At 36.1% G+C, this 14,950-nt stretch overlaps 1 protein-coding gene across 1 annotated transcript; it reads left to right on the top strand.

The window, feature by feature from the left end:
• The first annotated feature begins 9,488 nt into the window (after positions 1-9,488).
• Positions 9,489-10,421, top strand: LOC123948634 (olfactory receptor 4S2). Its single transcript, XM_046015829.1, has one exon. It carries the CDS (start codon positions 9,489-9,491, stop codon positions 10,419-10,421), a length of 933 nt encoding a protein of 310 aa, XP_045871785.1.
• Positions 10,422-14,950: the final 4,529 nt, after the last annotated feature.

Here is a 14,950-nt window from a genome sequence, read left to right as displayed (position 1 = left end):
AATCTGTGCTAGTAAGTGAAATCCCTTTCAGAAAGGGAATATGGAAATGCAAAGCTGATCTCTAAAAGGTGGAATTCTAGGAAGGGCATTGTGGTCTTGGGATCTGATAAGTCACAGAACAAATGCAAGTACCTGAAGAGGTAGAGTGGCCAAGCAGTGGAGCTGGGAAGCAGGTTATGATCAGCTATCCCAGGATATTTTGTTTTGGTCAACCTGTAATAGAAAGCCAGGCCATTGGTAATGGCCCTTTTCTTGAACAGCCTGAAAAAAGACTGGAACCTGTGCCCACAACCAGACAACATCTTTCAGGTGGTAGAAGTTTGGAAAGGACATTAGGGTGCACCCAGACATGGTCCAGTAGCTTTGGGTGCATGTGCAGGCCCATGGCCACTTGTGGTTTTAGGGTCACAAAGGGCAATGGTACTCCTGGGCCCCTGGGCCTACCTCTGAGAGAGTTGCAGTAGGTGCCCAACAGGAGAGGCTACAGTTTTGAGTACATACAGAAGTGGAGACTGTTTGTCCTGGAGGATTTATTAAAGAAGGCAGACTATGATCTTTCTGCTCTGGGCCAGGGTTTTGGGTTTGACCACTTTTGCTCTGTTCCTCTGAAGAGGTGCAGAAAGCCTCCAGGGGAACAGAGGCTTCCAAACACTCCGGATTTTGCTAGGGTGCATCTTACTTGGGCTGTGGTGGATATTTTAGACCATTCATTCGTCTACTCATTGTTCTCTGGACAGAATGACAAGAAGGCAGAGCTCATATGAAAAAGAACCAGAGGCAGTGTTCTCTGCCACAGAGCTAATCAATATGGATATAAGTAAGATTTCAGACATAGAACTCAGTACAAAAATCAAAAAGTTAATGGCTAGGCTTTCAAAAGCACAAGTGACAATATAGAAACTCTAAGGTCAGAAATGAGATCTTTTCAAGTCAAATTTTAAAATTCTATTAATGAGGTGCAATCTGAACTGCTTACTCTAACTGCTAGGATCAATGAGGCAGAAGACAGAATACATTATATAGAAGATAAGTTGATGGAAAGAGAAAAGGAAAACAGAGATAGGCAGTAGTAACCCATGACAAAAGTCTTGGAGAGATTAATTATGCCATAGAACATCCCAGTGTTTAAATTATTGGGATTCTTCAGGGAGTGAAGAGAGAGAAAGAGAGAACCAGGAGGTATATTTGAGCAATTCATAGCTGAGAACTTCCCTAATCTGAGGGAAAAAAAAAAAAAAAACAAAAAAACAAAACAAAACAAAACAAAACAAAAACAAGCATTCAAGTCCAAGAGTCAAAGAAGATCCCTCTGAAAAGCAATAAAAATAGATCAGGGGCACCTGGGTGGCTCAGTCAAGCAACTGCCTTCGGCTCAGGTCATGATCCCAGGGTCCTGGGATCAAGCCCCACATTGGGCTCACCGATCAGTGGAGAGCCTGGTTCTTCTCCCTCTGCCTGCTGCTCTGCCTAGTTGTGATCTCTCTTCATCTCTCTAATAAATTAATAAAATCTTAAAAAAATACTTGTTAAAAAATAAAAAAATAAATAAAAATAGATCAACACCCTGATGTGCAATAGTGAAGCTTGCAAATAGTACAACCAAAAAAAAAAAAAAAATTTTCCTGAGGATAGCTAGGGAGAGATGGTTACTTAGGAGTGAAGGAAGGAACATCAGAATAACATCAGACCTATCCACAGAAACCTGGCAAGTCAGAAAGGGCTGGCAAGACATATTCATGATATGGGATGAGAAGAACATGTAGCCAAGAATACTTTATCCAGCAAGACTGTCATCCAGAATGGATGAAGAGATAAAGAGCTCCCAGGACAGGAAGAACCTGAAAGAGTATTTAACCACAAAGCCAGCCCTGCAAGAAATATTACAGGAGTAATATGAACTATATAGTAACAGAAGCAATCTAAAGAAACAGGAACTTTTCAGGTTAATACAGTGGCAGTAAGTTCATATTTTCACTAGTTACTCTGAATGCAAATGGGATGAATACTCCTATCAAAAGACACAAGGCTTCAGATTGAATAAAAAGGCAGGACCCATCCATATGCTATCTACAAGAGACTCATTTTGAATCTAAAGATATCTTCAGATTGAAAGTGACGAGATGGAGAACAATTTACCACACAAATGGACCTCAAAAGAAAGCTGGGGTAGCAATCCTCATATCAGACAAATTATATTTTAAACCAAAGACTGTAGTAAGAGATGTAGAGGGATACTATATCATACTTAAAGGGTCTATCCAACAAGAAGATTTAACAATTTTAAATATCTATACCCCCAAGATTGGGGCAGCCATTATATAAGCCAATCAATAACCAAAATAAAGAAACATCAATAACAATCTATTAAAGGTAGGACACCTCAACACTCCACTCACAGCAAAGGAAAGATTTTCTAGGGAGATAAAAAAAGAAACAAGAGCTTTAAAGGACATACTGTATGAGGAGAACTTCATAGATATATCCTGAACACTGCATCCTAAAACAATGGAACACTCATTCTTCTTGAGTGCACATGGAACTTTTTCTAGAATAGACCACATACTGGGTTACAAATCAGGTCTCAACTGATACCAAAAGACTGAGATTATTCCCTACATATCTTCAGACCACAAGGCTTTGAAACTGGAACTATCAGAAGAAGAAATTTGAAAGGAACTCAAACACTTAGAGGTTAAAGAGCTTCCTACTAAAGAATGATTAAGTCTACCAGGAAATTAAAGAAGAACTTAAACAATTTTTTGAACCAATGAAAATGAAAACACATCAGTTCAAAACTTATGGGATACTGCAAAGGTGGTCCTAAGAGGGAAATTCATAGCCATCCAAGCCTCCATCAAAAAAATTAGAAAAATCCCAAATGCACAACCTAACCTTACACCAAAGGGACCTGGAGGAAGAACAACAAATAAAGCCTAAACCAAGCAAGAGAAGATAAGTAATAAAGACTAGAGCAGAAATTAATGAAATAGAACCCAGAAGAATGGTAGAACAAATCAACAAAACTAGAAGATGACTTTTTGAAAGAATTAATAAGATCAATAAATAGAATTAATAAGATCAATAAACCTCTGGCTAAATTTATCCAAAATAAAGGAGAAAGGGGCCAAATTAATAAAATCTTGAAGGAAAGGGGAAAGATCATAACTATCAAGGAAATAGAGATAATTATTAGAACTTATTATCAGCAGCTATATGCCAACAGATTAGGCAATCTGGAAGAAATGGATGCATTCCTGGAAACTTATAAATCATGAAGACTGAAACAGGAATAAATGGACAATATGAACAGACCAATAACCAGCAAGTAAGTTGAAGGAGTAATGAAAAGTCTCCAAACAAAGAAACAAACAAACAAAAATAAAAACAAAAACAAAAGTCTGGGGCCAGAAGACTTCCCAGCAGAATTCTACCAATCATTTAAAGAAGAAATCATACCTATTCTATTGAAGCTGTTTAAAAAAACAGAAATGGAAGGAAAACTTCCAATTTTTTTTCTATGAGACCAGAATTATCCTAACCTCAAAACTAGACAAAGATCCCATCAAAAAGGAGAATTACAAACCAGTATCCCAGATGAACATGGATACCAAAATACTCAACAAAATCCTAGTCAATAGGATCCAACAGTACACTGAAGAAATTATTCACAATAAACAATTGGGATTTATTCCTGGGATGCAAGGTTGGTTCAACATTCACAAATCATTCAATGTGATAGAACAAATTAATAAGAGAAGGGAGAAGAACCACAAGTTCCTTTGAATTGATGCAGAAGTACATTTGACAAAATGCAGCATCCTTTCCTGATTAAAACTCTTCAGAATGTAAGGATAGAGGGAACATTCCTCAACTTCATAAAATCCATCTATGAAAAGACCATAAAGAATATCATTCTCAATGGGGAAATGCTAAGAGTCTTTACCTAAAGATTAGAAATATGACAAGGATGCCCCACTCTCACCACTATTGTTCAATATAGTACTAGAAGTCCTAGCAATGGCAACCAGATAACAAAAATAAATAAAAGGCATTCAAATTGGCAAAGAAGTCAAACTCTCTCTCTTTGCAGATGACATGATACTTTATGTTGAAAACCCAAACGACTCCATACTCAAATAACTTGAACTCATACAGCAATTCAGCAATGTGTCAGGATACAGAATCAATCAATGCACATGATTTAGTTGCATTTCTATACGCTAACAATGTGACTGAAGAAAAAGAAATTCAGGAATAGATTCCATTTACAATTGCACTAAAAACCATAAGATAACTAGGAATAAACTTAAGCAAAGAGTTAAAAGAGCTGTACTCAAGAAACTACAGAACACTTATGAAAGAAACTGAGGAAGACACAAAGAGATTGAAAAACATACCATGCTCATGAATTGGAATAATAAATATTGTTAAAATGATAATGCTTCCCAGAGCTATCTACACTTCCAGTGCAATCCCTTACAAAATACTATCAACATTCTTCACAGAGCTAGAACAAACAATCCGAAAATTTGTGTGGAAACAGAAAAAACCCCAAATCACCAGGGGAAAGTTGAAAAAGAAAACCAAAGCTGGGGGCATCACAATCCCTGACTTTAAGCTTTATTACAAAAGTGCGATTATCAAGACAGCATGGTATTGGCACAAAAATACACTTAGATCAATGAAACAGGATAGAGACCCCAGAAATGGACCCTCAACTCTATGATCAACTAATCTTTGATTAAGCAGGAAAGAAGATCCAATGGGGAAAAGACAGTCTCTTCAATAAATGGTGTGGGGAATATTGAACAACCACATGCAGAAGAAGAATAAAACTGGACCATTCCATTACACCACACACAAAGATAAACTCAAAATGGATGAAGACCTAAATATGAGAAGAGAATTCATCAAAATACTTGAGGAGAACACAGGCAGCAACCTCTTTGACATCAACCACAGCAACTTATTTCAAGACATGTCTCCAAAGGCAAGGGAAATAAAAGCAAAAATGAACCTTTGGAACTTCATCAAGATTAAAACCTTCTGCACATCAAAGGAAACAGCCAACAAAATTAAGAGGCAAACCACGGAATGGAAGAAGGTATTTGCAAATAACATTAGAGATATAGGGCTGGTATCTAAGATCTATAAAGAGCTCACCAAATTCAACACCAAAACCAAATAATCCAGTCAAGAAATGGGCAAAAGACATGAATAGACATTTCTCAAAGACATACAAATGGCTAACAGACACATCAAAAAAATGTTCAGATCACTAGCCATCATGAAAATACAAATAAAAACCACAGTGAGATACCACCTTATACCAGTATGCTGTTGCTGGGAATGAAAGCTGGTACAGCCACTTTGGAAAACAGTATGGAGTTTCCTCAAGACCTTAAAAATAGAGCTACCCTATGGCCCAGGAATTTCTACAATAAAGATATAGATGCAATGAAAAGAAGGGACACATGTACCCCAATGTTCATAGCAACAATATCCACAATAGCCAAACAGTGGAAGGAGCCAAGTTGTCCTTCAACAGATGAATAAAGAAGATGTGATTCATATATACAATGGAATATTACTTAACCATCAGAAATTATGAATACACACCATTTGCATCAACATGGATGGAACTGAAGGGGATTATGCTAAGTGAAATAAGTTAATCAGAGAAAGACAATTATCATATGGTATCACTTGTATGTATAATATAAGAAGTAGCAGAGAACCCTAGGGGAGGGAAACCTGAATGGGAAGAAATCAGAGAGGGAGACAAATCATGAGAGACTCTGGACTCTGGGAAACAAACTCAGGGTTACAGAAGAGAGAAAATTGAGGTGATGGGGTAACCAGGTGATGGTTATTAAGGAGGGCACGTGTTGTGATGTGCAGTGGGTATTATATGCAACAAATGAATCCTTGAACACTACATCAAAAACTAATGATGCAATATAAGTTGTCTAATTGAACTTAAAAAAAATAAATAAATCAGTCTGAAAAAAAAAATAACCCTAATGAAAAATGTTAAAACCCATTTGTCATAGGTTTAAAATTTCTTCTATAAATGTAATAGGAATAAAAATAAATTAATTAAATAAGTAAATAAATTAATTAAATTAGGAAATAAGGAAAAATTAAAATTTAACAAGTTGAAAAGACATCTTGAAATTGAAGCTCATTGTTAGTTGTCTATTGTGATTCTGAATATGGAGGGAGACTTTGGGAGAAAGCCTTTCCCCAAGGTCATTAACATTTTGCATCACTCTCTTTAAACAGACCTTATAAGAAGTGGAGAAAACAGCAGTTATTGCCAAACATGCTGTGAAAGTTCAGATTGCCGTAGGTAGGAGACAAAAAATCAGGAATGACAAAGACCTGACTTCTGCCAGCTTTTGAGTTTTGGAGGTCAGAGATTCTCTGATAATAATTATTCACAAAGAAATCCCTACGGCACAAACTATTGTGGATAGCTGCAATCAAATTACCTCAGAAGATACTGAAGAAAAAATTGAAATTGGAGCTGTAGACAATATTGGTGAGATTTTTTCTTCTAAAATTAAAGAAAATGGATTATGCAAAAAAGGAATTAAATACAATTGCTGTATTTTGAATATCTAAAACAGAATTACAAGTCACCAGTCTCAGAAATAAGCAGAGAATAAAATTATTAATATGATGGCCAGATAATAAAGTACCTCTATACATGATTATAAAATGGGTAGCATGATTGTGAATAAGAAAATACCAATAATTTCAAAAGAAGTTGACATTGTCATCTTTGAAATGCTCAAAAAGTGGAGGAAGAAATTCTTTGAGATAGGTCTTAATTCAAGGACTAGTAAGAATTCCCCTAGGGCCCCACAGATTGAATAATGGTAGTACAATACCCAGGCTTGTGTTTAAACGTTCAGTTTCTTCTAGATGAGAGCCAAACAGCATAATTGACAGTTATCAAAAACTACTAGTTTTCAGACCTTTAAAACTGAAAGGTCCTTTCACTGATAATAGCTGGACATTTATTTATTTATTTATTTATTATTTTTTAATTTTTAAAAAATATTTTACTTATTTATTTGACGGAGAGAGCGGTCACAAGTAGGCAGAGAGGCAGGCAGAGAGAGAGGGAGAAACAGGCTCCCCACTGGGCAGAGAGCCCAATATGGGGCTCGATCCCATGACCCTGAGATCATGACCTGAGCCGAAGGCAGAGGCTTAAACCACTGAGCCACCCAGGTGCCCCTGGACATTTATTTATTGATTTATTTGTTTGTTTGTTAGTTTTTGTTCTTTTTTAATTCAGAGGGGTAAAAAGAGGAGAAAGAACATGTAAATCCAGGGGGTATTCTTGAGTCTAAACTTGAATTCTTATTACTACTATGATCTTTACCATTGATATTATCATTATTTCATGCCATATAAGAGAAAGCACATTTGTAATTACTACTCCATCAGCCATAATACACAGATCTGAGAAAACACAGCCATGCAGTTTCCCAAAAGCTGGAAGAGCCAGTCATAATGTTGCTGCAAAGGGACAGCTGAGACAGAGTACAGTAGAAGATATATGTGTTACATGTGACAGACCCAGAGGAGATAGGTCCTCAGACAGACAAAATTCCTGATCATGGACTAAGACACTGCGCAATGCCAACCTAACATACCACTAAAGGAATCATTTGTATCTGTGGCTTAGTTTGAGGAATAACTTGTACGTTTAAATCAAAACTATTACACAAACTCCTTTCCACATGTAACTTCTGGTGAACTCACTACAGCACATAAAGTCTCAGCCCTGAGGATGTATCCAATGTTGTTCTCTTCCTAAATACATTTAAAATATTTCCAGTGATGTTCTCCTCAAATGTCTAATGCATCCTGACGAGGAGACCAATATAAACAATATGAAACCCAAAGATTAAAAGGATGATGAATGGAGGACCCAGGCGCCAGCTGTGGCTACCACATGGTTTTATACAAGAAAAATAAAGTGAACTAAAGCTTGTTTAAAAAAAAAAAAAGGATGATGAATGAATTAGTGAAATTAAGGACAGAGTCCTTCCTACCCACCCCCCCCCCGTTTGAATTTTTCATATTTTAGTTAACAGGCAGATGTTTAAAAGTAATTCCTGAGGAATTCTCAAAAACTGGATTCGAAGATGAGAAATCACCCAAGATTTCACTTCCGCTCCTTTCAAATCCAACAGGTCTTGATGTGTCTCTGCAGTTCCCTTCGTTGCTTTATCTTTTTTTTGTCTCTGCCTCTTCATAAGGGTTTCGTGGCTATTCCGGGCTGACATAATGGATTTAATTTCATAGCAGAAAAAGCTGCTCATATAATAGATGGTAATGAAACTGAAATGTTCTCATTTCACAAAAGGGATAAAAGAAGACTCGTGAAGCTAATTGATTTATTTATAAAATTTCAGCACCATTGTCACAAAAGGAGACATGTACCGTTTTTGTCCTCTTTCTAACTATACCCATCACCTCCTGAGTAAAAGGCCTTGATATCAAATAGGGAAACACAAATTCATTTACTCAAAGATCAGAGTATTCTAAGAGAACCTGCAGAGATCACCCACACTCAAGTATTTGAACATTCATGGCAGTATTCAGAAGGGAAAATATGGGTACATGTTTTCACGTCTGTGACAAAAATAGATAAGCTTTTCCAGATATATAAAAAATATCATATTCCCCAACACTGAATTGTTTCAAAATTAAGATGACTGCCTTATACAAAATTAGAAGCCCTAAATTTTCTTCAACATGGATGGAACTGAAGGTTATTATGCTAAGTGAAATAAGTTAAGTAGAGAAAGTAAATTATCATATGGTATCATTCACATGTGGAATATAAGGAATAGCACAGAGAATCATAGGGGAAGGGAGGGAAAACTGAATGGAAGAAATCAGAGAAAGAAACAAACTATGAAAGATCTGGACTCCAGGAAACAAACTGAAGGTTACAGAAGGGGGGGGGGTGGGGATATGGGAAAACTGAGTGATGAATATTAAGGAGGGCATGTGTTGTGAAGAGCACTGGATGTTATATGCAATTAATGAATCCTTGTACAATCTAACACTAATGTTGTAATATATATTAGCTAATTGAACATAGCAAAAATAGATTAACCAATTAGTTCAAAGAAAAGAACTACCAAATTTTGAGAAACAACTAAAAAAAATTAAAGATGGGAAATTCTTCATTAGATGTGTGACTTAGAGAATTTGCTCTAATGTTAATTTGCTTCCTCATCTAACATAAATGAATGACTAAACATGAAGGTAAGATGATCACAATATATACCCCTTAATTTCTCTAAGTATGCATGCCAAGAAGCAGTAAATATCCATTTTTACATTTCCGACTACATGATTCTCTGCTTATTTTGAGTCATAAGTACATGTTCCCTGTTATATTTTTCTTTCAGATAATTTCATTGTCTCTTGGGAACTTGCTGTGCTAGACTAATTCCATGGAAAAAGTAAACAATGTAACTGAATTTATTTTCTGGGGTCTTTCTCAGAACCTAGAGGTTGAAGAAGTTTGTTTTGTGGTGTTTTCTTTCTTCTACATGATCATTCTTCTGGGAAATATCCTCATCATGCTGACTGTTTGCATGGGAAACCTTTTTAAGGTTCCCATGTATTTCTTCCTCAACTACTTGTCTTTTGTGGATATTTGTTACTCTTCAGTCACAGCTCCCAAGATGATTGTTGACCTATTAGCCAGGAGCAAAACAATCTCCTATGTGGGGTGCATGCTGCAACTGTTTGGGGTACATTTCTTTGGTTGTACAGAGATCTTCATCCTTACTGTTATGGCCTATGACCGTTATGTGGCTATCTGTAAACCCCTACACTATACGACCATCATGGACAGGGGCAGATGTAATAAAATGTTACTGGGGACCTGGATAGGTGGGTTCTTTCATTCCATTATTCAAGTGGCTTTAGTAGTCCAGTTACCCTTTTGTGGACCCAATGAGATTGATCACTACTTTTGTGATGTCCATCCTGTGCTGAAACTTGCCTGCACGGATACATATGTTGTCGGTGTTGTGGTGACAGCCAACAGTGGTACCATTGCTCTGGGGAGCTTTGTAATCTTGATAATTTCCTATACCATCATCCTGATATCCCTGAGAAAGCATTCAGCAGAAGGCAGGCGCAAAGCACTCTCCACTTGTGGCTCCCACATTGCTGTGGTCATCATCTTTTTTGGCCCCTGTACGTTCATGTATATGCGTCCTGATACTACCTTTTCAGAGGATAAGATGGTGGCTGTATTTTACACCATTATCACCCCCATGTTAAATCCCCTGATCTATACACTGAGAAATGCAGAAGTAAAGAATGCAATGAAAAGACTGTGGAGCAGGAGAGTTTTCTCCAAAGCTAATGGTTAATAGTTGAAGGTAACAATTTAACCTGGATGATCTTAAATTTTCTCTTCTGTTCAACAAAGAGAGTAGTAAAAACCTTATAGGGTTTTTGAAAGAACAAAAGACAGCATAACACTTTCTATATACCTGAGGTATTATTTATCATTATTATTATATTTATTCTAATATAAATGTTCTGAATTATCTAGGTCAGAGAAATCTTATTAAACAGAAGCTCAGGACAATGATGTTGACTACATTTGGTTTCTCATCCCCATTTTGGACTTTCTGTCCTTTTCCTTTGATTGAGAGTCTACTATGAAGTATTTAAGGCTGTTTTCTAGATATAGAACTCTGATAGAAACATATTGAGTACTCAAATATGTATATGTTGCATGCACAAAAGGATATAGGAAAAATAACAGAGATCTGAAGTACAGTACTGTGATCTAAGTCCTCCAAAACACAGTGGAAACTAAACCTATCAAGGCTGCAAAGGGAGGGGAGTTTGTGCAGTGTGTGAAAGCAAAAATAGGTTTAAAACACAGAAGATCTGCCCTCTTCTGCTACTCTTGGGAGAAAGCTTGCCATTTTCAAGGACTCATTTTCTTTACCCAAACAGTAAGGAAATTGGGGAAACCTCTATGATCCCCATTGTGACACTAACATCTCATTCATATGCTTCTGCTAACTGACTAACCTTGCCTTCTCTATAGTTAGTGGTTCCCAATTAACATAAAGTGTCTAAAACGAAAAACCAAAGAAACTGAATGAAAACAAAGAAAACTATGATCAGTAGACCACTTGAATCAACAGGGCAAATAAAATGGTGACATGCACAGCTGGGAATCTATTTCCTCTAATGTTTGAAACAAGCAGCTTAACTGAATACACTGAGCCATTCATCACACATCTCTCACTTCATGCACTCTGAGCTTTATTTTTCTATATAACAAATTAACATGTCACTGATTATCATTTTCACCATTTCCTTTTCTTTTGCACAAATCTGATTATTTGACTGCCTATACCTGAGTAAATATTTATGGTGAAGTTTGTGTGTGTTTGGGTGTGTGTAGCTTACATTAAGAACTGTACCTAGTGCTCTAAAAAAAAAAATCCCTGATATTGATGCATTCACAGAGGTAAAAATAAGAAAGACCAAAGGCAGCACCATTTCTGGATTGGAAGTTATAATTAAGAAACACTGGCCCTGGAACTACACCATGGAACACGTTTATTGTCCCAGTTTGGAATCTCAATGGATTTCCATTTACTCAGTTTTTAATGATGACTAGATTAGTGCTTCTCCAACTAGTTTGATCATGGGAGTCATTGGGAGAGACTTTTGAACAGATAATAGTATCTGTGTTCAGAGTTTCTAGTCTCTTTGGCCATGATTAAGGGGTTTTCAAAAATCTATATTTTTAACAAGCTCATATCATGCTTGTTGTATAGTTAGTGGCATATTTGGGCACTTAGATTTGGAAACAGAAAGACTAGAGGATACTTGATGTCCTTAGAGCACAAGAGGCCTATGAGTTAATGAAATTCCAGGAGTCCTACATTTGAATATATGCCCCTGTCTGTTCTACTAACTGATGCAAAGGAAATTAAATTTGAACTAAAATTTAGAAAACAGTGGAATAAATGACTATTATCCATTTATAACTTTCCTCCACACCAATCTTTCATTCATGTCTTTGCACTAATATCTTGACTACCAAGGGACATTAGTTCCATTGAAGTTCTGACATCCTTAAGAAGGTAAAAGATTATATATATATATATATAGAGAGAGAGAGAGAGAGAGAGAAAGAGTATATATATAGATAGATAGATAGATAGATAGATCTATCTATCTATATATAGCTATATATACCAATTCTACTTATAGATATATCTAATATACATCTGTCTCCTGTTCTATACACTGAGAAATAGATATATAGATATAGATATATCTATCTATCTATCTATATAGATATATCTATAAGTAGAATTGTTATATATATAGCAAATCTATTCTACTTCTGGATATATTTGAAAGACTAAATGAGTATCTTGGTGCCATCTGGCTGGCTCAGTCAGTAGAACATGTAGCCAAGATATGGGGAAAAATAAATGATCTTCAACAGTTGAAAGAATAAAGAAGATAAATATTATACCACCATTAAAGAGAAGGAATTCCTGGCATTTACAATGACATGGCAAATCTGGAAAGCATTATGCTATGTAAAATAAGCCAGAAAGAGAAAGACAAATACAGTATGTTATCACTTACAGGTAAAACCTATGGAGTGGTGGCAGAGAAAAGTTAGAGAACTTATTCTAGCTAAATTAGAGATTTATCTTAAGCTTCCATAAACAATGCTGTGTGGTATAGCTGTTAAGGTTAAACATACAGATCATTGAAACAATAGAATGTCCATCAATAGACCTAAAAGTGTAATTGTTTAACAAAATGTCAAGGTAATTCAATGGGGTAAAGAATAGACTTTTTTTTTTTTTTAAGATTTTTTTTTATTTTTTTTTATTTGACAGTGAGAAATCACAACTAGGCAGAGGCAGGCAGAGAAAGAGGAGGAAGCAGGCTCCCCGCGGAGCAGAGAGCCCCATGTGGGGCTCGATCCCAGGACCCCGGGATCATGACCTGAGCTGAAGGCAGAGGCTTTAACCCACCAAGCCACCCAGGCGCCCCAAGAATAGACTTTTTTTCAACTAAGTGGGCTAGGTCAATTGGATATCCATCTGAGTAGAAAACAAACCTCAATTACTACTTTATATCATATACAAAAATTAACTCAAATAAGTCAGAAACCTAGATGTTAAAAGATAAACCTATAAAAATAGTAGAAAAAAGTATTTCTAAAGTTAGGGTAGATCAATATTTATTAAATGTAACAAAATAAGCATGAACTATAAGAAAAACTGGGTGTGGTGCAAAAACAATGAATACTGTTATGCTGAAAAGGAATAAAAAATAAAAAAATAAGTAAAAATAAAAAAAGAAAACTGAAAATTGAAAAAATTTTCTAAATATTTTAGCTCTTTTCTTCATTGGATGTTATCTCTTTTAAAAATGAAAAGGCAATACACGGACGAGGAAAAAAACTATATATATAGACACACATTTATGTATAAACATTTATATTATATATCATATACATAATTTTATATAAAATTATATAGAAACATATACTTTATATTTATTTTTATGTTAGACACGTATGAAAAAAGACCTATATCTAGAATATATAAAGAACACGTACAGTTTAAAAATAGGAAACCTAGAACTACTATTTTTAAATTATGCAAAAGAATTGAAAAGGAATTTTTCAGAAGCAGATGATCCTCCTTCCAACATTATGTCAGAAGGTCAGTGGTATTCTTTTTTTTTTTTAATATTTTTATTTATTTGACAGAGAGAAATCACAACTAGGCAGAGAGGCAGGCAGAGAGAGAGGAGGAAGCAGGCTCCCTGTGGAGCAGAGAGCCCGATGTGGGGCTCGATCCCAGGACCCCGGGATCATGACCTGAGCCAAAGGCAGAGGCTTTAACCCCTGAGTCACCCAGGCGCCCCGGTCAGTGGTATTCTAATGCAACAAAACAACGTCTGTGCCATTCACCACATTTCATCTCATCATCTCATATCATCATATATCAGAGGAAGAAGGGGGAGTACAGTACAATCAGGTATTTTGAAAGAGGGAGACCATATTCAAATACTTTTGTTAAAATATATTGTTCAATTAAAAAATATTGTTGTTATCTATTAGGGTGCCTAATTTATAAATTAATCTTTATCACAGGTATGCATGTATAGATATAGTGTTCAGTAATATCCATAGCCTCAGGCATCCACTGGGGGTCTTGATACACAACACTATCCCCACATAAGGAGGGGATACTTTATAGGTGATCAGTCCCAAGCAGGAACTGAAGAAAATGTTAAATAAAGAAGTGCCCAAATGCTCACACTCCCCACTTTTGCTACCATGCCTTCTCTATCCCAGCCTGCGCCCAAGGCCTTGTGGGGAATTCACTATGATCAAGTGACAGGAGAAAGGATTTGGTCCTGATATACAGAACATTCGGCAGTGATATGTGGGTACAGCTCAAAAGTGAATAGATACGACACTACATCCCCATTATGGAAAAGTCCCTGAAGGCCATGGTGAAGGAAGTTTCTCTCAATGGATAGAACTTGAAACAATGCACATGGTATTCACTGTCTTTGAATGAAAAATTGCTGGATGTAGAATTTATACTGATTCATGTGTTTGGCCAAAGGTTGGCTCAATAATCAAGACCTTGGAAAACAAACAAACAAACAAACAAACAAACATTATTGGAAAACTGGTAACAAGAAAATTTGAGGAAGAATCATGTTTCCATACCTTTCTGTATGAGTAAAAGCACACAAAAAACACACAAACATATTGATGTCCATTGTGAATGCTCGCCAATGACCAGCAGAGGAGGATTTTAAGAGTCAAGCAGAGAGAATGACCCAATTTGTGTATACCAGTCAGGCTATTTTGCAGACACTC

Source organism: Meles meles, chromosome 8, assembly GCF_922984935.1.
Source record: "Meles meles chromosome 8, mMelMel3.1 paternal haplotype, whole genome shotgun sequence".
Classification (NCBI taxonomy): domain Eukaryota; kingdom Metazoa; phylum Chordata; class Mammalia; order Carnivora; family Mustelidae; genus Meles; species Meles meles.
The sequence above is the reverse complement of the archived record's forward strand: the minus strand, read 5'-3'. Positions and strand labels throughout refer to the sequence as shown.

Coding starts and splice junctions, on each gene's coding strand:
- LOC123948634 (XM_046015829.1), top strand. CDS start 9,489: ATGGAAAAAGTAAACAATGTAACTGAATTTATTTTCTGGGGTCTTTCT.